The 26252-nt window shown below is 37.1% G+C and overlaps 1 protein-coding gene across 2 annotated transcripts in view; it reads left to right on the top strand.

Moving 5' to 3' along the window:
• The first annotated feature begins 19337 nt into the window (after positions 1 to 19337).
• Positions 19338 to 26252, top strand: part of LOC106093825 (uncharacterized) — an 80570-nt gene continuing 73655 nt past the window's right edge. The window contains exon 1 of one of the 2 annotated variants that reach the window (XM_059360140.1): positions 19338 to 19788. In XM_059360140.1, the coding sequence (XP_059216123.1) occupies positions 19704 to 19788 (85 nt within the window). In that variant the 5' untranslated portion in view covers positions 19338 to 19703. The remainder of the gene's footprint in view (positions 19789 to 26252) is intronic. The other variant, XM_059360139.1, reaches the window with a different exon arrangement.

The following is a 26252-nucleotide window of genomic DNA, read 5'->3' as shown; positions in this document are numbered from 1 at the left end:
TCAATGTCTATGCTTTACTCATCTTTGGATCTGTTAATTGGTAGGACATTACTAGGATGGTATACAACGTGATTAACAAGAATACACAAGCTCCAGATACGTCAACTCGGCTCGACAGGAATCACTACTATCTATGGTTTAAAAAATTAAAATTATTGGTTCGATCAGAACGATGAGAAGAACTTAGACTAAATTTTGTTCACCTCAACATAAGTAACCTTCGGGCCAAGGATTGCAATAATTTGGTTGAATACTTGATCCATCCGATTATGTGTAACGTATAGGAAGCAGAATATTTTTACCCACTTAATGCATTCGTTCTTCAAGATATATTAGTCACAATTATTTGGACGCTATGAACATTGTGCAACGCTTTGGAATAAAATCATGTTTTATAAGAATGACTTACAACCCCTATTCGCCAGAAATTCTAAGCAATCTGTTATTATTGTAAGAGTAAGCCAGTTATTATCGTAAGAGAAAGCTAAATGGATTTATTCTTTTGTGAGTAAGTACGAAAATTTTTGCAGAGTGCGAAACTTCAATTTACTAAATTGAATCTTAAATCTTCCTACAAGTTCACATTAAGTCATATACATAAACGGTACTTGCGCCGAAATCAATCATATTGCTTCTAAAACAAACTACAAAGGCGTAAGTTAGTATTTTCCTCATTACCTACATGCGATGCCAATAGACTTTCTTCGGATTGAGGCTCCATCTGGAGTCTATGTACGTAGTGGTTGTTAAGAGAAATTAAAAATCGTCACAAAAGTAACAAAATAACTTATAACCGAATCTGACAAGGAAAGAAAATATCTTATCCACACGTGAATTTCCTTCACAAACAAGGTCCTAAGTTTTTCGAAAACCTAAACATTTTGAGGAAATTACCTATCCCACCCTTGTTAATGCTTGCTATGTACTGGAGTCAAAAAGAAACTGTTCGAAAATCATTCGTTAGCTAGATAACTATTTTATGGTTAGTTTAATATTGAAAATATCCGGAATTGATAAGAAAAGAAATTAATAGTCTAATGCATTTATGTTTTATTTGTTTCGGTTATGTGAATTTCAATTGAATTTTATGGCTACCATAAGCATAAATAAATGTAGGCATAAATGAGTGTTATGCCTATGATCTGTTGAAGCGCCAACCGGAGCATGGAAACCAAATTGGTGAGCTGTACTGGCGCAGTCAAAAAAAGTTGATCCGCAGTACAGAAAAGAAATCAAATAAAAAGTTTCTGAACGCTTCATTCCGTTATGGAAAATCTGGCAAAGGAGAAAAAACTGTCTTGGAAGAAACAGGAGCGGGTGGATAGCAAAGAAATAAGAAATGCACTCTTGGATCCCCGTCGTTCGGAGAAGAGGTCCGACAGTCGGTAGAGGATTCCAGGAGAAAAGCCTTGCTGTATCAAGTAAGACACAGCATAAGCTGTGGGGAGGAATTGCAATTACAATTGGCAACCCTAAAGTGCGAAAGTCAAAAATTTACATCGTCCGCTTTACGGCCTTTTAAAAATTTAAATAAGTCGGTTTAGTTCGAGTTATATATCTTAAAAATCTCTACAACTGGAAACGAAAGAATATTTTTACATCGGCACATTGAAGAATTAGACTAACTTCATAACGCACTAACTAGTCATTAAAAACAATCATAGCAAACAAATACCAGCATATAAAAGTGATACATCTAAAAAACAAAAGCCAAAAGTAAACAACTGTCCAAATCTCTTACGCTCTGCATCAACTTCTCTTCAAAAACAAACACATAAGAGTGTATTTGTCAATAAAGAGTAAACATAATCAATAAAAAACAGAAAGAAAGAAAAAGCTCCGATGTGCCCATCTCTGTTTATATTACATAACAAAAACAACAACCATTTTTTTTCCAATAACCAAAAAGTGCAGTAATCGTTAAGCATAACAAAGCAAAACTAAAAGCAACAACAGTTACCAACGCAACAACTTCACTCTCGACACAAACATCAACATATAGAAAACAAAACGTGAAATCAAATAACATAGCATTGGTTTGAGTCCTCGATAAATAATAAAGACGGTAATACCCTAAACGAGTTACCATACTGATACAAAAAAGTACAATTGCGGGATAAGAACCATAACGTGTGTATTTTCCATCAATAATGTCGGCTCCAAAGAGAACAAGATTTAATACACAAAATTTATTAGTGGAGAAAGTCCAAAATTTTCCTCGACTTTTCGATTCACCTTTTAGAATTTTAAAACTTTTGGACAGTCGCCTTGAAAAACAAACCGAATATTTATGATTAAAAATTGTGAAGATAAAATTCTAACGGAAATTGATAAAAGAATAAATGAGATGAGGATGGACTTATATCACGTCATTGAGAGAGTCTCACATATAGAAAAGTCTGTAGGTGAAATATTCGTCCTCAAATCAGAAATTAAAGACCTTAAAATAAAAGCCTTGAAACAAGCTAATTCCTTAGTTGCCTGCGATCTGAGAGTAAATGGAATTCCATACACTCAAGGAGAAAATCTCGAGCTTTACTTTGATGATATATGTAAGGCCATAAATATTTCAACACCAGCTACAAAATGTATTTATCGCCTTCAAAATAAAAACAATAAGGAGCAAAATTACTCCCCAGATGCCGTTGTTATTGTAAAATAAAATTACTGTCACCATACGACAGAAACTATTTTCTGAAAACCTTGAGTGAATTCAGAAGAAAAACTAATCTGAATTTATCTCTATGCTGGGTTTTGAAACGAACACACATTTTTAAATAAAAGAAAATCTTACACACTCGAATTATAAAATACTGCAAGCGGCTATTCGATTGAAAAAACAAACTAAGAATTGTGCATATTAATGCCCAAAGCCTTATAAAAAAATGGATGAATTTCGCTACATATTTCAAAACTCTGGTATTGACGTTCTTGCGGTCTCTGAAACATGGTTCTAGCCGAATTATGGGAATAAGTTGCTATCGGTGAATGGCTACAAAATTTTTAGATCGGATCGTGACAGAAGAGGGGGTGGTGTGGCTTTGTATATAAGGCAAGGAGTTTCGTGAAAATTTATTGCAGCTTCGCATTCTGAGGAGAAAGTAGAATATATTTTAACGGAATTAACATGTATGCGAAGGAAGCTACTAGTTGGTGCAGTATACCGACCTAGTAAAAGGGTAAAACACGATGCCTTGCTAGAAAACCTTGCAGAAATTATACCTCGTTACAGTGACATTGTACTCACTGGGGATCTTAAGTGCAATATTTTCGAAGAAACAGGCTTGTTAACGAGCATGGAATCGATTGGGTTATACATATATTCTTAATTCCAACACTCCTACGCACTATTCAACAACAACAGAAACTCTTATCGACTTGGTTTTTGTAAGTTCAAGATCTGATGTGGAACTTTATGATCAGTTATCGGCACCCTTATTTTCGAAGCATGACTTATGTTTTTTGACATTCGGTATTCCAATAGAGCATGATAAGAAGACGTTTATTTACAGAGATTTAAGAACATTGACTACAACTTGCTATTGTGGGAGATTGGATCTGTTGGGTGGCATCAGCTCTATACCATGTCCTCTGTTGACGAACAGGCAAACTTTTTTCAGCAAAATATAAATAATTTATTTGACAAATGTGTCTCAATAAGGACAAAAACTATTCAGAGTAGTGGAAGCCCATGGTTCGATAACGAAGTTAAAGCACTAATTAAAAGAAAAAATTATCTATACTCCCGTTGGAAACGTTTTAGGATATTTGAATTTCATAATGCTTACAAATGCGCAAGGAATCTAGGAAGTTAAAACCAAAAAAATTGCTTATTTTAGCAGAAAATTTCAGGAGGCATTATATACAAAAGATACATGGAGGCATAATAAGTCAATTGGAGTAGGGGGCGTTAATATAGCAGTTGATGACATTGTAGATTTGGATGCAATTAATGAAAGCTTTTTAAATATATCCCTACCCAGGCCCAGTATTAACTTTTATGGGAATATATTAAGTAATATTAACAATGATATTACTCCGAATCAGCTTTTTGATTTCGGACACTTTGAACCCTATGACATCATCGATGCCGTCAAAACAATTAAATCTAATGCTGCACGATCTGATCTAATTGATCCTAAATTTTTAAAAATAATATTTCCCCATATTCTGCCTTATACTTGTTATTTCTTTAAGAATATTGTATTAAGGAGCTGCTATCCAAAATCCTGGAAACAGGCAAGAGTAGTCCCGGTACCGAAAAATAATAAAGAATTTAGACCTGTAGCCATACTTTCATATATTTCGAAGATATTTGAACACCTTTTGAACAAACAAATTTCGCAACATATTGCGGATAACTTGCTTTTGACCAACCTCCAATCAGGATTCCGGCCGAAGCACAGTTGCACTACTGCACTTTTGAAAGTTGTTGAAGATACAAGAAGTAATATTGATCGCAACAAAATCATTTTTCTGTTTCTTTTAGATCATTCTGTTGACCCCAAAATTTTGTCTTAAACTTAAACATTTTTTTAAATTTTCCGAATCTTTAACAAATCTGATTCATTCCTATCTCTCCAATAGTACCCAATTTGTATCAGTTGGAAATCGTAATTCTAGATGCCTTCCAGTTTCACGAGGTGTCACAATATTAGGCCCTCTCCTTTTTTCTTTATACAACAATGACCTTCCCAAACAGTTGCAGAGTTGTAGTATACATATGTATGCCGATGATGTTCAAATGTATATAATCACGTCAGTTGAGAAAATTAATGATACCATAAATCGTCTGAATAACGACCTTAACAATATTAATGCGTGGGCGAATGCGAATGGCCTTCAATTGAATCCCTCGAAGTCAAAATGCATAGCCATTTCCAGAAATCGCACAATATTGGCGCTAAATATTAATATTGTAATTAATGGTTCTGCAATCGAAATAGTGATCTCAGCGTTTAATCTTGGCGTAATTTTTGATGATAAATTATCATGGGCGAATCATATTAACTCGGCAGTTGGCAAGACGTATGGTGTATTAAGGACCTCACATATGAGTCGCTCGTATACTTCCATAGAAATCAGAATGCCTTTGGCAAAAACATATATCCTACCAAAACTTTTATATTCTTGTGAGATTTTTTCATTTTGTGATGCAGTTCTTAAATACAAATTACATGTTGTCTTTAATGATGTTTCTAGATATGTTTTTGGTTTGCGTAGGAGAGATCGGTAATCGGACTTTGCCAAACGGTTATATGGTGTCACTTTCGATTCATACCTTAAAATACGTTCGCTGCTGGCACTGCACAAAATAATATTCACAAATAAGCCGTCTTATTTGTCTGCTATACTTCGTTATGCTAATTCTAGTAGAGGCAAACATGTGATTCAAATGCGACACCAATATCGCATATCGGAGCAACAGTTTTTATCAGTGCAATACGCCTCTGGAATACTCTTTCCAATAATATCCAAACTTTAAGTAACGAAAAACAGTTAAAATCTTCGATTTTTAATCATTTATAATCTTTTTAACATATTCAATCTTTTTCTAAACAATTTATGAACAATTATAATCAGTTTAAAAATTTGTTATATAAGTTAAACAAAAATTTGAGCAAATTTATTTATTTATTTATTTAATTTAACCCCTTTGTCGTTACACATTGTTAAAATGCGAAAATACACATTTATTTAAAATTTACTATATAGGTATTTTATACAATTTATAAACTTTTTTTGCTCTCTTATTAATTTGATCTCTGAATTTTCATTGCTGCCTTTAATTTGTTAAAATTAAAATATATCACTTAATTTTTACTTTATAACTAAGTTGCAAATCAAAACTGTACGATTACCTAACCCATACTTTATACAAGACCTAGTTTTTTGTATGGGTATTATCACAATAAAAACAAGTAAAAGCGTGCTAAGTTCGGCCGGGCCGAATCTTATATACCCTCCACCATGGATCGCATTTGTCGAGTTCTTTTCCCGGCATCTCTTCTTAGGCAAAAAAAGATATAAGAAAAGAGTTGCTCTGCTATTAAAACGATATCAAGATATGGTCCGGTTCGGACCACAATTAAATTATATGTTGGAGACCTGTGTAAAATGTCAGCCAATTCGTATAAGAATTGCGCCCATTGGGGCTCACGAAGTAAAATAGAGAGAACGATTTATATGGGATCTGTATCGGGCTATAGACCGATTCAGACCATAATAAACACGTTTGTTGATGGTCATGAGAGGATCCGTCGTACAAAATTTCAGGCATATCGGATAATAATTGCGACCTCTAGGGGTCAAGAAGTCAAGATCCCAGATCGGTTTATATGGCAGCTATATCAGGTTATGAACCGATTTGAACCTTATTTGACACAGTTGTTGGATATCATAACGAAATACTTCGTGCAAAAATTCATTCAAATCGGATAAGAATTCTGCCCTTTAGAGGCTCAAGAAGTCAAGACCCAAGATCGGTTTATATGGCAGCTATATCAGGTTATGGACCGATTTCAACCATACTTGGCACAGTTGTTGGATATAATAACAAAACACGTCGTGCAAAATTTCATTTCAATCGGATAAGAATTGCACACTCTAGAGGCTCAAGAAGTCAAGACCCAAGATCGGTTTATATGGCAGCTATATCAGGTTATGGACCGATTTAAACCATACTTGGCACAGTTATTGGTTATCATAACAAAACACGTCGTGCGAAATTCCATTCCATTCGGATAAGAATTGCGCCCTCTAGAGCCTCAAGAAGTCAAGACCCAAGATGAGTTTATATGGCAGCTATATCAGGTTATGGACCGATTTGAACCATACTTGGCACAGTTGTTGGATATAATAACAAAACACGTCGTGCAAAATTTCATTTCAATCGGATAAGAATTGCACACTCTAGAGGCTCAAGAAGTCAAGACCCAAGATCGGTTTATATGGCAGCTATATCAGGTTATGGACCGATTTGAACCATACTTGGCACAGTTGTTGGATATCTTAACAAAACACGTCGTGCTAAATTTTATCCCAATCGGATAAGAATTGCGCACTCTAAAGGCTCAAGAAGTCAAGACCCAAGATCGGTTTATATGGCAGCTATATCAAAACATGGACCGATATGGCCCATTTACAATACCAACCGACCTACACTAATAAGAAGTATTTGTGCAAAATTTCAAGCGGCTAGCTTTACTCCTTCGTAAGTTAGCGTGCTTTCGACAGACAGACGGACGGACGGACGGACGGACGGACGGACGGACGGACGGACGGACAGACGGACGGACATGGCTAGATCGACATAAAATGTCACGACGATCAAGAATATATATACTTTATGGGGTCTCAGACGAATATTTCGAGTAGTTACAAACAGAATGACGAAATTAGTATACCCCCCATCTTATGGTGGAGGGTATAATAAATACAAATACAAATATATATCGGTTGGAAAGTTTAAAGCAGTCCTGGGAAAGGCAAAATGCTTTTATTAAGGAAATGAGGAAGCACGTGCTAGTAAAGTATCCGGAGTACAGGAATGTATTCCAGGAAGTCAAAGAATTACATGTGCTCTATAGTGAAGCATTAAATGGTCTACCATGAGAAATCGATAAATTAAAATATGGAGGTAGACGCGTGAAATTTCCTTATACTGGAAAGCACCGAGAAGAAGTTGAATCTAATTGCCCAAGATATGTGGAGAACGCGATCCTGAATATGAATCGATACCTGAAGAAAGGCCTGAAGGGAAACACGACTTTTCCATTAGGACAACATTTCCCAAGACGATAGAATCAAAGCCTGAAGGGAAACTTGACTTCTCCGCTACTTTAAGCTTTTCTAAGATAGTGAAAGCTAAACGTGATAGCTGCAAGACACCATTTTCCAAGATGGCATAATCAAAGCCTGAATGGAAACTTAACTTCTCCACCACTTTTCTTAGATGGTAAAATCTGAGCACGAAGGGAAACTCGACTTCTCTACAAAGGTGCTCGATTTGGAAATTTTAATAAGAAAAGTAAAGGAAATGAGGGCGCAAAATGATTTCTTGGAGAATAGTAAGAAGAAAACACAATCTAGGCTGATAGATGCTACAATTGAATTGGAGACAACGTGCGGTGTGCGAATTGGAGAGGAAACAAAAGAACGTGGACAAGATTTTAGAGGAGCAGAAAACTATTTCTGAGCTCTTCGCCCTAGAACGTGATACGGCCGAACGTGAAGCTGGCGAAAATCAAACCAAGGTACTCTTACAAAGTCAGGGATTGGACTTGGCCTATGATAAAATTGACGATATGGACAATAAGCGCAAGGTACTACAAAATGAACTTAAAGATTTGATCAAACTTTTATGATTTGGAGATGGGTAAATGTGCCCTACAGTCTCAAATCGCCGATAAGAAAGCACAAAATGAAGAATTGGTTGATAGTTTGCAGCTAACCAAGAATGCAAAATTGTCCCTTGAAGTCAATATTCAAGAAATACGCTCTAAATTCGAAAGAGATCTGCGGGTAAAGGAAGAGCAAGCTGAGAAGAAATGTCGCGGCTTAGTGAGCCAATTGAGAGACTTGAAAACTGAGTTGAATAAGGAGCGTAAATAGCGTATTGCTGCTGTGACAGCCAAAACGAAATTGGAAGTCGATCGCAAAGGAGTGAATACCGTTATGGAAATGCTCAACAAGGGGAAAAAAGGATGCCTTAGATATGCCAAGAGATTGCAAGTTCAAGTCAACGATGACTTGTGTGAAGTTATAGCCTTGAAGGCCGAATTTAAGTTAAGATCAACTCGTGAATGAAGAGCTAACAAAAGTCACCTTTGGAGCTACCAGCGCTCCGTTCGTGGGAGTTAAATTGTTGATGGAGTTAGTAGAAGATGCAGATTTTGCGAAGGCCATACAAAAAAATTGTGAAATTGTAGATATATTGGGGAGATGGAGATGGCAGAGTTTTTACCGGGACTAGTAGACGTTGGACCCTTCCCTAGTATTAGTGGTTTAAGATATAATTGTTCTAATCATATATTGTTTATTGGATTTAATTTTTTACTAGCTGGGCAGGGCCCGCTCCGCTGCGAATTCTTTCACTCTCCTATTTTATCTGAGCCATATACTGGGACCGTCAGGAAATAGTCCTGTTTGGGGGTGCTGGTACGGCCTTTCAGATATTTCGACCCAATGTGGATATCATATTGTTGATTTTCTCACAAAAACCTTTCATTTAAGCCTTATATTGCTATGGCTGGTAAATATTTCAGGTATCGGGGTATTTTTGGGGGTGAGGTGAACCCCCATACATCAGATTCTGTTTTTGAGTTATTATAAACGAACAAAATTTCGCTTAAATCGCCCCACCATGTCCCAGATCTGGCGGTTTTGAAAATAATTTTTTGGTTTTGGTGGTGGATTGGGGCAGCCAAACCTACGTCCCGAAAATGGGTATTTTACATTTTTAGATTTATTTTCTCAAACATGTAATTGAAACCAATCGACAAAGATATCATAACTACTCCGAAATAATAACAATAAAAAAACAACATCATTTGAATGACTTTTTCAATATATATATGAGCAACTTCAAGTTATTGAGCGATATGGACCATACTTCTCATGGCTGTTAGATGGCATAAAAAAATACAAATCGAGTAAAAATTGCGTTCGGCAGTGACTCAGAGTGCCAAATTGGGAGATCGGTTTATATGGCAGCTATCTCAGGTTGTTAACCGATTTAAACCATACTTATTGGAAGTCATACCAGAACGACCTATGCAAAATTTCAACCGCATTGAATGATAATTTCGCCCTCTAGAAATTCAAGAATTATAATCAGGAGATAGGTTTATAAGGCGGCTATATAAGGGTTTGGACTGATTTAGACCATTCATGGCTCAATAGTTGGAAATCATTCGTCAACGACATGTGCAAAATTTCAGCTAAATCCGATAAGAATTGTGCCCCCTAGAAGTTCAAGAAATCTAATCGGGAGATCGGTGTATATGGCAGCTATATCAGATTATGGACCGAATTTGAACCATACTAAGCACAGTTTTTAGAAATGATAGCAAAGCAATACGTGCAATATTTATGCTAATTCGGATAATAATTGCGTTCTCTACAGACTCAAGAAGTCAAGACCCAAGATCAGTTTATATGGCAGCTACATCAAAACATATGCCCATTTACAGTCCCAAGTGACTTACACTTATAAAAAGTGTTCGTGCAAAATTTCAAGCGCCTAGCTTTACTCCTTCGATAGTAAGAGTGCTTTCGACAGATGGATGGACATGGCTAGATCGACTTAAAATATAATGACGATCAACAATATATATACTTTATGAGGTCTTAGACGCATTTTTTGAGCCGTTACAAACGGAATGACGAAATTAGTATACAGTTTAAATTTACATATTTCTATATATAATATATAATCATAATACATATTTGAGCTACATATTACTATAGTCGGTATATATGTGTGGTTTAGGAGGAGTGTATGAGGTCTCTGAAACACTTATCAATAAAACATGTATCAGATTTGAGCCCCTTTTGGTCATAATCCACAAATATATCCAGTTTGAAGGATATGTAGTGGGGGGCGCCGACCCACGCACTTAGCCCTGAAAAATATCAGCATCGTGCTCTGCTCTTAGATTCCTTTTGTTTGAGCTGCAATTGCCATTGGTTTAGTTGGAGTTAATGAGGTGAGACTACCCTCAAACACTTGCTTTCAAAATTGGATATCTAATAAGTTTTCTACTATCAAATATCTATTATTTCAGCCCCTTATTACGATAGTAGGCAAACATGGCCCGTTTGAAGGGAGTTTAGGTGGCGGACCCTGACATAATTCAGCATCGTGCTAGAGCACGATTTTGTTTGAGCCCCATAATCTCAAGCATATTGAAAGTGGCGATCAAGATATTCAGAGCTACTTGGGGTATATTCATTTAGTCATTCAGTTTGCAACACATCGAAATATCAATTTCCGACCCTACAAAGTATATATATTTCGGATCGTCGTAAAATTCTAAGACGATTAAACGATGACCGTGTGTCTGACCGTCCGTCTGTTGTAATCATTCTATAGCATCAAAAATTGAGATTTTGAGCTGAAATTTGGCACAGATACGTTTTTTTGATGCACACTGGTTAAGCTCGTGAACGGGCCAAATCGGACCATATTTAGACCGATCTGCCGTTAAAGGGTCTAACGACCATAAATGCTGTTTTTTTTTATTTGAAACTCTCTCTTTTTGCTGAAATTTGAAACAGTGGGTAGATTTAGACCTTCCGACATCTGACCCACATATGGATTAGATCGGAACATATTTAAATATAGCTGCCACATAGACCAATCTGCCGATAAACGGTCTGAAGCCCATAAAAGCTTTATTTATTACCCGATTTTTTTAAGCCTCCCAGCATGGGACATTGCAAATTTGCAAATTTTGCCCATGAACATTCCACTAAGGAACCGATCGGACCATGTTTGGATGTAGCTGTCATATAGACCGATCTCCCGATAAAGGGTTTGAAACAGATAAAAGCTTTGTTTTTTATCCGATCTCGCTGAAATTTGAATCAGCAAGTTGTTTTCAGCCTCTCGCCCCAAATATGTTTCAGATCAAACTATATTTAGATATAGCTGCAATATAGACTGATCTGCCGTTTAACGGTCTGGAACCCATAACCAATTTCACTGAAATTTGAATCAGTGAGTTGCTTTAAGCCACCCGCCATCTGACCCAAATATGGTAAAGATCAGACTGTATTTAAATATAGCTGTCATATAGACCGATATGCCGATGAAGGGTCTGAAGCTCATAAAAGCTATATTTCTTACCCGATTTCTTAGAAATTTAAAGTAGTGAGTTGTTTTAAGCCTCCCGACATCTGACCCAAATATGAGTCAGATCAGATTATAAAGATATAGCTATCATATAGACCGATCTTCCAATTTAGAGTCTTAATCTCAGATTTATTGTATGAAAATGTTACATGTGTATGAGTTCTCGGGACCTGAATAAAATATGATCGAGACCAGTCCCTATTAAGATATAACTACGGATATAGTAGTGGAGTTATAATAAAATAGGATGATTTTTATATATTTGTTTAATTTGGTTCTGATCGGTCCAGATTTGGTTATAGGTGCCACATAGAACGATCTCTCGATTAAAAGTCTTGGGCCTCTAATAAGCTCATATATCATTCGATTTCGTGAAAATTTGACGCAGTGACTTAAGTTAGGCTTTTCGACATCCGTGTCCTTTATGGTTCAGATCGGTTTATGTTTGGATCGGTTTATACAATATTTATTTGTTTTTGTATTGGTTATTTTTATTTATTTTTTTTTTTAATTTTAAAGCTACCACTTTGGATGTCACATTTTTAAAGATCAACAGGTCCTCCCGCATGTATCCCAATTTGAGAGTAAAAAGTGTACTCTCCTACCAATGACCTTTTATTGCTGTCCTATTCTATCCTGCTCGGCCTGTTTTTCCTTTTTTAGGTAGGATGCGGGAGGGCGATTGTCCTCTGACACGTCCTTTCATTTGAATATAATATAATAATTAATATATATATTCTTGGTCGTCCTACATAATAGTTTGGTGTTGTTTTAATTGGCTCGAAAGGGTCGGTCCCCCCGACGCTAAGATCCAAAAGACAATTTATTTGAGACCTTTAGTGTCGGGATCTAAATGTCGGCTGAACGGCAGGAAGTGATTCAGATACCTGAATTGTTATATCAACATTAGATTCGAACTTAACTGTCATAGACCTTTAGTTTAAATTCTTTTGTATCCCGATAGAACTACATGTCTTCGTGATGTGCATCAGGTGGTTGGGCCGGTCCTAGACTCTATCTCAAATGAGTATATAATATTCGTATTCAACTCTCAAAGAAATTTCATTGATACCCATTTTGTGGCGTTAGACATTCATGCCCGTTTTTAGGTTTTTTGGCGTTGAATAGGCTCCAAGGGACCAAATAATAATAAAAGATGTGTACTCAACTTCCAAACACCTTTTTTTGATACCCATAATGTCCCAATCAGTAAATATGTCCTGTCGAGGGGGTCGCCTTAGACACCAAGGAATACATTTTTGTATAAGCTTTTTATTATACTTTTAAATTTCTTTCATACGATATCCATATTGTCCCAATAGGTAAATATGTCCCGATGGGGGACATATTTACCGCCATCTTCAGAGAAGGCGTTAATCTCCTTCTTACACTGCAAGACTGTTCGTGACCTTACCGTCCTGGTTGTTATTGCCCTTATGGCAATTTTACTGTCGGTAAAAATTTTCACACTCGACGTCCTCTCGTAAGCAGCACACCACTTCACGCATTTCGTGATCGCCGGATTTCCGCCTGCAGTACCATATTATAGTCAGGCAGCCTAAAACAGACCTCAGTCCCTGGGTTTTCAATGTAGACCCCCAGGCCCACACTGTGCTCTAGCTTTGATCCATCCGTATAACATGATCTTCCAGATGGCAATACTAGTGTTCCGTCACTCCAAGATTGTGCGATGACAGCAGTGCCTCGCACTCGACTTCAAGTTACATCTCAGGCATCCGATCAGAAATCTCGTCCCTTCCTTCCAGGTTTCCTATCGTCGCCACGATTATACAGCGATGGTATGAGCTGCTCTCATTCTCAATCCATTTTACCATAGCATTAAGTCTCATAGCCGCAGTGGCTGCGTCACACTTAGTCTGTATGTCATTGGGTCGGATATCTAGAATAGTCTCCAGTGTCCTAGTGGGCGTCGTCCTCACAGCTCCGTCTATGACCAGACAACATGTTCTCTGAACCTGTTGTAGAGTCCTTATGTTGCACTTTCTCTCCATAGCAGTCCACCAAACTACTGAGGCGAAAGTAAGTATTGGTCTAATCACGCTTCTGTAGAGCCAGGGAACTATCCTCCTATTCAGGCCCCATTGCGAGCCTACGGCCCAACATGTGTGAGCGTAGTGCCCAACATCTTTGGACCTCCTCAACACGCTCCTTAATGTGACACTTCCAATTCAGTTTCCTGTCCAAGATCACACCTAAGTGTTTGACCTTGTTAGATATGGAAATCGTCTTATTAAGGAAACGTGTTGCGTTCAATTGGCCCACCTTTGTCTTCCTCGTGAATAGCCATATTTCACTCTTCCCTCGGTTAACATTGAGATCTCTGGGTCTAGCCCAGTCATATGCCATATGCAAGACACTATCGGATCTGTGTAGCAGACGGGTTCATAAACCACCTCAGTCAGCATTCGTAATAGGTCACTTATGGTGGTCATCCATAGGAGTGGCGATAAAATGCCCCACTGTGGCGTGCCTTGTGCCACTTTCTCCCTTATATTTATGCCATGGGACACATAATTCATCCACCTGTTTCTTAGCATGTGGTTTATCCAGTCTCTAAGGACCGGATCCACCCGGTACTGGTCGAGGATTGGATCAGTGTGTCGGTCCGCACATTGTGAAAAGCCCCCTCGATATCAATACCGACAGTGTGTACGTTTTGTCATCGAAGGATTCTTCTATTTTATGTCTCCAACGACCTTCCCATGTCATAGGCAATCTGTTTTATTTATAATTGAGAAGTTCACTGGCAACTCTTTATCATGGTGTCCCCAATACGTTCCATGGTTTTGAGTAGAAAGGACGTAAGGATTATGGGTCTGTAGGTCTTTGGTAAGGCTAAACATGCTTTGCCAAGCTTGGGTATAAATACCACACTTTTCTTCTGCCAGACTTTCGGAGTATATGCAAGTGCTAGGCACGCTGTGAAAATATTTGCCATACGAGGCGCCAGATAGTCTGCCTCTTTCTGTAGTAACGCCGGAAAAATTCCTTCAGGTCCGGGTGACTTAAATGGTTTGCAGCTTCTCAAAGATTCCTTCACCATAAATTCCGTAATTATAAACCTCACTTCCTCGATCAACTTCATTATTCCAAGATTCCGGTGTCTCCGTGAGTCCCTTTGTATCCTATGGAAAATGGGTTTTCATCAAAAGCGTCAACATCCTCCTTTGTCTCTGCTCTCACTCCCATGCCATCTACTAAAATTTCAGTTTTAGTATGGGTTTTTGAAAGAAACTTTTTTATCTTGGCGGCGTCAATAACGCTATCGACCTGTTCGAAGAAAAGCTTCCAGGAGGCACATTTTGCCGCATTGGTAATTTTATTGTATTTCTTGAGTCGTGGGGTATACACATCCCAATAAACTTCAGCCTTTTTACGACGTGCTCTCATAAAATCTGGGGACGTCTTTACCAATATTGTGAATTTCCCCGGTCATCCAGGGTTTCGGCAGATTTCCTTTCCCGAAGAGGACAACTATCCTCGAAAGACCCCACCAGTGCAGTCGTAATCCAGTTGACATTTTCGTCAATGTCTTCTATGCTTGGACAATCTAAATTATCTTGCCCAGTCTTCCCCTGAGTAGCCTTCCGAATTTTGTACAGTTGGTTTTCAACTTATTCCGAAAGCTTGTCGTATTTGGAACCTGTCTATTTTGCTTTCCTCACCAGCCGTTGCAGCTCCGAAGTGGGTGGCGGTGTCGGATAGTCGAAAGACAGATAAAGTGATGCCATGTATGCTCCACCATCTCCCGGTCTCACCACTGTTGCATCCGACGTCGACAACTCTGGGGAAAATATATAATTAAAATTTTTATGACAAATAATGCAGGTTCGGACTGAGTACCAGTGTTAGCATAGAATAATTCGAAGTTTAAATGGTGGCCATCGTAGCGCAGAGGTTAGCATGTCCGCCTATGACGCTGAACGCCTGGGTTCGAATCCTGGCGAGACCATCAGAAAACATTTTCAGCGGTGGGTTTCCCCTGGCAATGCTGGCAATATTTGTGAGGTACTATGCCATGTAAAATTTCTCTCCAAATAGGTGTCGCACTGCGGCACGACGTTCGGACTCAGCTATAATAAGGAGACCCCTTATCATTGAACTTAAACTTGAATCGGACTGCACTCATTGATATGTGAGAAGTTTGCCCCTGTTCCTAAGTGGAATGTTTATGGGCAAAATTAGCATTTAAATTTGCATTTGGAAATGGTTCGATCCAGAAGCTTTGTTACGGGTCGTCCATGGGTCCTGAATTAAGGCAAGACTCGCACTTGCTGATTTTCTCCATCATAACGTGTAAAGCAGTCTCGCTCCGGTGGAGGTTTATCTGGATTACCTCAATTATTGGTCCTCCAGTAAATGGGCATCTTGGGAGTAAGTGATGATTTCATCGTCTGCTCCCTGTTCTTTAAACTGCATTTTCTTTCTTGTCACTGCACTGCCTGATGTCATCGTTTTAGTTCTTTGCCTAGTCTAGTCTTCCGACTCTTTATAAAGTCGGCAATGGTTTCATCGTCGGGTCCCTGTTCGTTAAGCTGTATTTGGTTTCCATTCGCTGTACTGCCTGATGTTTCAATACTAGAATATTTGGCTATCACAGTCTTCCAAATCTTAAGTAAATGCGGTTTTTGGGGGTAGGTGATGGTACCATCATCGCTTCCTTGTTCGTTAGACTGCGTTGAGACTCCTGTCGCTGCGCTGCCTAATGCTTCAATATTAGGATCTTTATCATTCCCAATATTCCAAATCTTGAAGTCGGTGATGGGTCCGTCGTCGGGTTCCTGTTTGTTAGGCTGTGCTGGGTCTCTCGCCACTGCGCTGCCTGATATTTTAGTATTAGGATCTTTGCTAATCATGGTCTTTTCAATATTGAGAAATGCCGTGATTGTCTCGTTGTCAGCCCCCTGTTCGTTGGGCGGTATTGCGTCGCCTGCCACTGCTCGGCATGATATCTCAATATGAGAATTTCTGAATATCCTAGTTTTCCCAATCTTGAAAAAGACAGCTTTGCTGCCGTTGTGCGCCACGCCTTTCGTCTTAGCCAAACTCGTCACGGAGACTTGATCATGGCAACCAGAAGGACAATTCCTTCCTTCTTCTCCTCCCTATCGAAGACCTCCCAGTTCTCTGCGACCAAATCTTGGTTTTGCTTACCCAAGAATCCCAACATGCGATTCGTCGCAAATCTAATGCCGAGCTTTGGGACCTCCCAGGGAGCGTGGATAAATCTGACGAGCTGTATGACGGTATCAATACAATCCGCCGACCGAAAATGCAGCGTAAAAATGTCCCTTTAATACCCGCAGCTCATCATTTGTATTGGTGGTCCCTCCACAGAGTTCCACAAATGTTCGAAAATCCGATCGTTAATCAGATCCTCCACTTGGGACCGATGACCTGGTGGAATCCTACCGGATGCACAGCCGATATTAAGGACTGTATAAGTCAGCTCATCTCTGTCGTACTTCCTTGCCACTCTGGCGTAAGAGGGCGGCTCCTCACCATCCACAGCGACTATCTTCCCCTTACGTGATGGCTGTGGCCTCAGTTTGGAAGTCACAGTCCTTCATGAAAACTCAGGGGCCGTGCGCGCTTCCTTCGTTCCTGTTCCGACTTTGTCTACCTCCGCAGGACACTGTCTGGAGTCTCCATTGCGCGATGGCTGGCTTGGTTTTCCCGGAGTACTTGAAAGCGGGTAGCTCTTTTTCTTCTTCAGCGTCTTGTCAGTGGTATGCTATTCGGGAGATTTGATTCCCGCTTTCGTAGAAGTGCTGGGAATGTCTGTTCTATCCTTTCCATTATTCTGCACTTTCGTCCGATTGCGCTGCCAATACATGCTCCTCTGTCTCCTTCGTCGTGCCCCGGATCACTTTCTAAGTCTGCTTTTTCGCTTAGCAAAGCCATCGTTCACTTCTGCCGTCATCCCGATCTCTCGATTCGGCTGCGATGACTGTTTCATTGACACCGTCGCTGTCTGAATCCGAGTCAGAAATAGCACTTTTACTTAAAGGCTGGGGACGAACTGCGCATCTCTCTTGTTTATCCGTCTCTTCCTCATTAACTAGTCTGACGACTAGTTGTGCGCTTGAAGCATTGATCAGAACAAAGATTTTGATTCGCAGTCCACAACCGCATATCTTTCATTTGAAACCCATTTTATAATGATTAGTGTATACAGCCGTTTGGTGGAGGTTGTCTATAGGAGGGTTGTGCGCCACACTCCATCTGCCTCTTGAGCACACATTTGAATGACGCACTCCACTCAAAAATATTTATCATTTGATCCCCCATAATTTTAATGGGTGTAATAATCTATTGGAACCTATTTAAGAAGATAAGCATCACCTAAATTCTTGGACACAAAGTTTAATGTCATATTCGTAATCTTGAGAGCAGATTACGAATTAATAACTTTTATTTGTGTCTCATCTAGCTATGATCGAATAATATTCCCATTTGGAGGTGAGGCGACCCCCAATTGCTTGGACCCCATTTTTTTTATGTCATATTCGTAGTCCTCCCAAATACCTTTCATTTGAGACCTATATTGATATGTACGTTCAATATGTTTGTTTGGGCAGTTTTTGGGGTTGAGTTGCCCCTTAAATACTTGATCCCAATTTTTTAATGATATATTCGGATTCAACTCTCCTGTCCCTATAGATCCACATTTGATTTTGGGTGAATACCTTTCATTTGAGTCCCATTTTGTCGAGATCGGCCAACTATTATTTTTGGGTCGTACTTTTGAGATAAGGGGGGAGTCCGCCCCTCTTCCGATTATAAAGCTGATTGTTCCTTCTAGACCACTCCCCACAATATGAGAAAATTTAAGAAAATCGGTTCAACCGTTTTAGTGTAACAAACAAATTTACAAACCCACAAACAAACACAAATATATATATAAATGAAAATTTATGGCTGACATTAGCAATGTGTATTTTATGGCTGTTGTAAACAATGTGTGTTTTTTAGAAATATTTATATAAACACATCTTTAAGAGTTAAGTAGTTTAGTAAGATTTGTAAAAGATTTGTAATGTAAAGAAACTTCAAAATAAAATAAATAAGTGTTACATCAACTTTCAAAACGTTCGCGTCTGCCTCAATATTTAACCAGAAAATAACACTCAATAACTGCGACAATTCGTTAATTTAATTTGTGTACAACTTAAATACTTATATGTATATCACAAAAATAATATATTCACAAAATGTTTATCCGGAATTTCTGAATTTAAAACTCTCCAGCCCTAAATTTGAAATTGGCGAATGGTCAACTATTAATAAATAATAATTTTTTGTATTAATATATTTTTCTTTTCTGCATCAAAATTTTCATATAGTGTAAAAGTAGTAATCTCAATGTTTAACAACATTGATACATATCCAATTCTCCAACATGTTTCTTTTATTTTGCCTGTTGCACTGTACATAACTTCAGGTTATTGGGTGCGATCTATGATATTCAAACATCTGTAAATACAACTGAGTGGCATTGCAACCCAAATGCATTACTGGTATTCATAGGAATGCGAAATTCGGAAAAAAGATATGCATAATACTGAGTAATTGTAACAAGATATATGTATTTACCTATATATATATATATATATGTGTATATAAATGAATATATATAAGCACGAGAGATAAGAGATATGCAAATAAAATAATGCGTATTAAAATCGCACTGAGATGACCACTTATTTTCAAACCAATAGAACTACTTTAATATACAAAAGACACAGTGAGATTGACAGTATCTAAAATTCCATTCAGTCCCAATCGATAGACTCCGTTTTCGAAGGAAGTATATTGCAAAACTATGGGAGAAGAGAATAGCATCGCAAAATATACCACATATATATTGTTAATATGTTTTATGCAGCAAATAAATGGATTATCTCTGGGTAAGTTTCGAACAATGCTTGCGAAATTAATCAGTAAGTGGGCGAGTGGTATTTCTAACACAGTTGAATGTTGCTTAGCATATAACCAACCACTGCTTCAAATCTTTTGCCAAGGTCATCGTTTCAGAGGATTTTGTCACATATATTGTCAGAAGTCTACGTTGTAACCCCCAACAGTTTCATGAATTTAAAATTCAACGGTAAATTACATCACTCTTTCGTATCTGCATTTTAACTTAATTTATGAATATTTGAGTGATTCATGAGTTATTGTATCTTTTGATTTCTATTGAGTCGGGTGTAAGTTATTTTGCCTTGCCAAACGTAAACACTCGAACAGGTTGCCACATACCTGTTGGTGATATTTGCAATGACAAAAGGTGACTTATAGTTGAGTCATAATGTCGAAGGTAAAAGACAGATTAAATTGCTTAATTGCCGTTATACCCTTGGAATCTACATACCATACTAAAGAGCAACCCTGGACAAAAGAAGACATTAAAAAATAGCCTAGATTGATGGACTAGAATGTAGACAATAGACCAGAATGTAGATAAATAGTGAAACGCTTATAATTGCCATGTTGTGTTTGTTTTGATGGCAAAAATGATTGGTGCTAAGACTTGGAAGACATTGTACTTGAGTTTCAAAAATTGAAACGCTTATAAATGCCATAATGTGTTTGTTATGGTGGCAAAATTATTTGTGCTAAGGCATAGGATACGTTGTACTTAAGATTCATGTTGAACCCTAACTGGTTACTTTCTAATAATGTAAATTTTTTTGTGGCATTAATCGCCACGGTAAAGTAAGTATAAGGCACCTTTTTGGAATTGCAAGAAAATTCGCACATTCCAATTTAATTTGAGTGAATTGTTGGTAGGAACTAAAGTCGCGGATTAGAAACAATGGTCAAAGACATTATCTAATTGTCTGAGTAACACATGCATTTTTTATACAGTATAAAATCTTGAAACCCACCACCATGGATTCTGCTACATATTTATACAAAACAAATTTAGTTGAAGGGCATAATTTTATTTTACATATTAAACTTCTGTCAAACCAGCAAAAATTAAATCTTCTAGGAACCGAACAAGGATGATCGAGAGACCGTTTTACATGGGTGCTATATTAGGTTATACTGATTTGGACGGTATTTGGCAAGTTGTTGGTCGTCGCAACAGAACACCGCACGCAAAATTTCAGCCATATCGGACAAAAATTGAGCCATGTAAGGGCTCAAGAAGTCAAATCGGGAGATCGGTTTATATGGGAGCTATATATAAATTTGAACCGATATGGTCCATTTGCAATCCCCATCGACCTACCTCAATATTAAGTATCTGTACAAAATTTTAAGCCGCTAGCTTTACGCCTTCGACCGCTACCATGATTTCGACAGACGGACGGACGGACATGGGAGATCGGGTCTTAGACGACTCTTTAGAGGTGTTACAGACGAAATGACTAGGTTGATATACCCCCATCCTGTGGTAGTGCGTATAAATAGTAACATCGAAAAAGAAAATCTAAGTAAAGTATTCCATGCTACTTACAAAATCCTTAATTGTTTTCCATATCACGCGCCTGAGTTGGTTAATGTCTGGTATTAATTACCCATTTAAATGCCGGTGTCTGTTAGCAGCGAAAGCCGGGCAATGATAAAGGAAATACTCCACTTTTTCATCATCTTCCCAACACGCTATCACTTGCCGCACCGATTTTGCATAAGTGAGCTCGTAGTGCTATGTGTCCCGATATCATACCGAAAGCTAAACTGACCTCTTTCTTATATCCTTTCAGTTATAGCCTCGTTTCTTAAGATCTGGATCTCCCCACATGACTTTCGTCGACCACGCCCTCAATCGAACTATGTTGACCCGAAAGGCTTCAGGTTAACCATGTTTATTGACGGCAGTCCTCTGGCTTTCACTGCCAAATATTTTGCTCTTTCATTACCCTTTACTACGCTATGGCCCGTCAACCAAACGATTCGAATTTTTGACATCCTCAGAGAAGGCGTTAATCTGCTTCTTACACTGCAAGACCGTTCGTGACCTTACCGCACTCGATCTCAAGTATTATCATAAGTTTCCGATCGGACACCTCTTCTAATCCATCCAGGTTTCCTATCGTCGCCTCGAAACCGAAACATTTCATATAAGATACATATAATCCAAAATAAAAATTTCAAAATTGGATAATTTTGACAGAATAAATATAACACAGTTGTCTCACCAAATTCTATGTATAGTGTTCGTTGTCATAAAGTGTTCAAAAGCGTTTGTTTGGTGTTTTTTTTTTCCTTTTTGTGGTACGATTATAATATTTGATTTTTAGGTTTAAGTAGACATCCTTTGAAAAACCTAAAATATTGAATAAAATCTGAAATAAAAACTACTTAAAACAGAATGTTTACACATTATTTCGACGCTTACTGTATGAACATAAAACTGAAAGCTCCCTCACAATTGGCTAATATTCATTGTAAATATAATGATAGCAATGAATTTTTATCCAAGTTTCGTCTGAATATTTACTTGTAAAGACAATCTTTAATGTTTTGGACTCTTAAAAAAATTTTTCTGTTTCGTTATTTAATAATATAAATCGTTGCTTCGCAAACACTTATTTTATGCGAATTCGCTTAGCATCTCAAAAGCGGCATATAAAAAATAATCGCTTTAAGTCCAAATCGTGATATAACCTACAGATTCGTGGCAATGCACTATAGGCGAAATATTTTTTTATTTATTCATTTATATAATATACCGAAGTTATAATATAATAATATACCGTAGTTATAAGATAGGTCTTGGTATTTCGTTGGCAACACTCTGAAATACCAAGAGCTCTATCAAATTCCGGTATTGGTGCGATTGGTGCTGGCAACACTTAAACAGCTGTAGCAGAAATGATTCGAATGTTTTGCCTGATTGCATACGCTATATGTATATTTGTGTCAATTACTTTTTATGTGCTTAGAGGAAATGTTTAAAATTACAAAATTATTATACTTTGTACATTATCAATATTTGTTCTTATTTGGTTTTGGAATCTTATGTTGATAAAATGCAAAGAGAAACCCCTATTTTGCCACACCACCGTTTCTTTTTTATTTTTGACAGACACAATTCGGTGCATGCGCATTTTTGGCAGCTGTTAAAAATGGCAAGAAAATAGCTAAAGACCAAAATGTGCTACACTCAATAGAAAACGCCTTACAAAGGCCCATAAGCATTTGTATTGTTCCAATTGGGGTTTATTAGGTCTATGGTTCTGTTAGTTTAATTTTCGTTATTTTTGATTTCAAATTATAAGTTTTCTTATTACGTCACCACACATTGTTCCTAGTATTCCCTAAAATTTCTTTATTGTTCTTTGTTGTCTTTCTTCGTTCGTAATTGTTTCTGTTTTGTTGTTATTTGCAATTTTACCCCTTGCTTAAATTTTCGATAGATGTGTTTGGCTGTTATGTGAACGTGTATCATGTCATGTTTATGTGTTTGCCAACGTTGGTCACGTAAGCAGATAAATGACTTATGTTATCCAGATGATACTAGAATTCGAAGTTACCAGATTTGGGATTCTCGAAACATCGAGGTATATAAGTAGAGGTAATAGCATATTATATGGATTTTGATATAGTCACATATTTTTTAAAACTATTCTCTTTTTTCTGTTTTGTAAAAATTAAATTCAATGTATTATAAGGTATGAGAAATATCTAGTTCCAATAAATATTTTACCCAAAGCTTTTATATTGAAGAATAAATTGTGGTTTAAAAGAATTATTAACCAAAAAAATTATTATTTTACTTGCAATTATAAAATTGTTTTACCTGTACAATGTTTGTTTAACCAAAAAAGTCAACTTTGAATAATGATTATTAATTTCAAAGTTTCAGCCAAGCTAAAAATACAAACCTCAATTGCTTAGTAACACTTGCACTTCACTTTTCATTCCCATTTATAAATAAACTATTTAAAACATTTGTTTAGATTAGCCGGAGTTTTATTACCTACCTACAATATTTAACATGAAAACAGAAAATAAATAAATTTGAGTAAAACAATATGAAATGAAACATAATAAAATTAAACTAAAATTAATGAAAAATAACGTAAAATAATTAATAAATTGGTTACTAAAAAATAAACAAATAAAAAAGAATAAATATATAAAAAACAAGTAAGAGCGTGCTAATTTCGGTCGGGCCGAATCTTACATACCCTCCACCATGGATCGCATTTGTCGAGTTCTTTTCGCGGTATCACTTTTTAGGTTCACAAAGAATAATGGATAAGAATTGTTATGCAAGTGGTGCTATATCAAATTATAGTCCGATTAGGACCATAAATGAATTGAATGTTGAAGACCATAGTGGAAGTCATTGGGTAATATTTCAGTCCATTTGGATAAGAATTTCGCAGGGTCTCAAGAAGCATAATCGGGAGATTGGTTTTTATGAGAGCTGTATTAGGCTTTAGATCGATTCAGACCATATTAGACACGTATGTTGAAAATTATGGGGGAAGCCGTTGTACAAAATTTCAGCGAAATCGAATAAGAATTACGCCCTCTAGAGGCTTAAGAAGCCAAGATCCCAGATCGGTTTATATGACAGCTATATCAGGTTATGTAACGATTTGAACCATACAGATCCAATTGCTGGAAGTCATAAAAAAACACGTCATGCAAAATTTCAACCAATTCGGATCAGAATTGCGCCCTTTGGTGGCTCAAGATGTCAAGATGCAATATCGATTTATGTGGCAGATATGTCAGGATATAGATCGATTTAATCCATACTTCACACAGTTATTGAAAGTCATAACAAAACACATCATGTTAAATTTCAGCTAAATCACCCTCTTATGACTCAAGAAGTCATGCTCTTAAATGCCAGCTACAGCGGTCAAAAAAAGTATTCATCATTCAATGTTTTTTTTTTTAATAAGTCTACAAAAGACAATTGGAATAAAAACATATTAAACTAATGATGCAGTAGTGCTTGTGTGATATATATGTACACAATTTCATTGTTTTTAAAGAAAAAAAATAGTATTTATTGGAACAAAAAGGGCCATTTTACAGCTGAACACAAAAAATTAAACAAAAAAAGTATTCATCATTGCAAAAAAACAAAAAAATAAATAACATAATTTAAAAAAATGAATACTTTGTTATTCGACCACCGCGTCTTATAACTTCTTTTAAACGGTTTGACATCGATTGGACTAATTTAGCGGTTATATTTTGGTCTATATTAGTCCATTCCTCCATTATCACCTGTTGCATTTGACTCTTGCTCGAAAAATTGCGCGTTCTCAATCTGCGTTCGAGATGTTCCCAAAGATGTTCAATTGGGTTCAAGTCGGGACTTTGAGGAGGAGTTTTAATGACTTTGGGGCAGTTATACAGCATCCACATCTTGGTATTTAAAGCAGAATGTTTGGGGTCATTATCTTGATAATATTGAAAGTTATTACCAAGCCCAAGTTTTACAGCACTATCTTTTAAATTCCTCTTTAAAATGTCAATGTAATACTTATGATCCATTACTCCATTAATAATTTCAAGATTTCCCGCTCCTGAAGCCGCCATACACCCCCAAACCATTAAACCACCTCCACCATGTTTTACAGTAGCAACTGTGTTTCGTTCTTCAAGCTCTGTATTTGGTTTTCTGTACACTATGACCTTTCCATCGCACCCAAAAAGATTAAACTTGCTCTCGTCTGCAAAAATTACTGTTTTCCAAAATGATTCGGGCTGTTTTACATACATTTTTGCGAAGTTTAGCCTTTTCACTCGGTAACTATGCCTTTTGAGTGTATTTCGAATTGTTTGTGTAGTAACTTCCTTCCCTAAATATTCCATAGTGTTTTTACGAAGAATGGTCGCATTTGTCTTCGGAGTTTTCTGAACTTGCCGCACTAGCCAACGCACATCTCCAACTGAAAGTGCTTTTGGTCGACCAGATCTTGGTTTCTTGTCAACAGTTTTCGTTTCTGTCCACTTTCTGATGATGGATTGTATAGTAGATCGTGGTCTATTTAATATTTCACTGATAGTTTTTTGAGTTAAACCATTCCTGTGGTGTTTTATTATCAAAACTTTTACCTCATCAGAAACCTCGTTTTGCTTACGACCCATTTTGACAAAAACTATATTTTCAATGAAATTAAATATTTGCTGTCAAGGGCAAAGCCTCCTTTACTAAATAAAACAGAAAAGGGGGATTCCCAAATAATATTTGAATTTGACTTTGATGATAGCACATCAATGATGAATACTTTTTTTGTTCTGTTTTTGGTGTTATTATATAAAATTGCATTTTTTGCGCTAATTAAATTTATTTTTTGAATTTATTTTAAAACATATTACGAAAAATAAACTATTGCATAAAACTGCATTATTTGTTTACTTTAAATTTTCTTCAATTACCCAAAATAAG

This window comes from Stomoxys calcitrans, chromosome 1 (assembly GCF_963082655.1).
Source record: "Stomoxys calcitrans chromosome 1, idStoCalc2.1, whole genome shotgun sequence".
NCBI classification, from domain to species: domain Eukaryota; kingdom Metazoa; phylum Arthropoda; class Insecta; order Diptera; family Muscidae; genus Stomoxys; species Stomoxys calcitrans.
The sequence above is the reverse complement of the archived record's forward strand: the minus strand, read 5'-3'. Positions and strand labels throughout refer to the sequence as shown.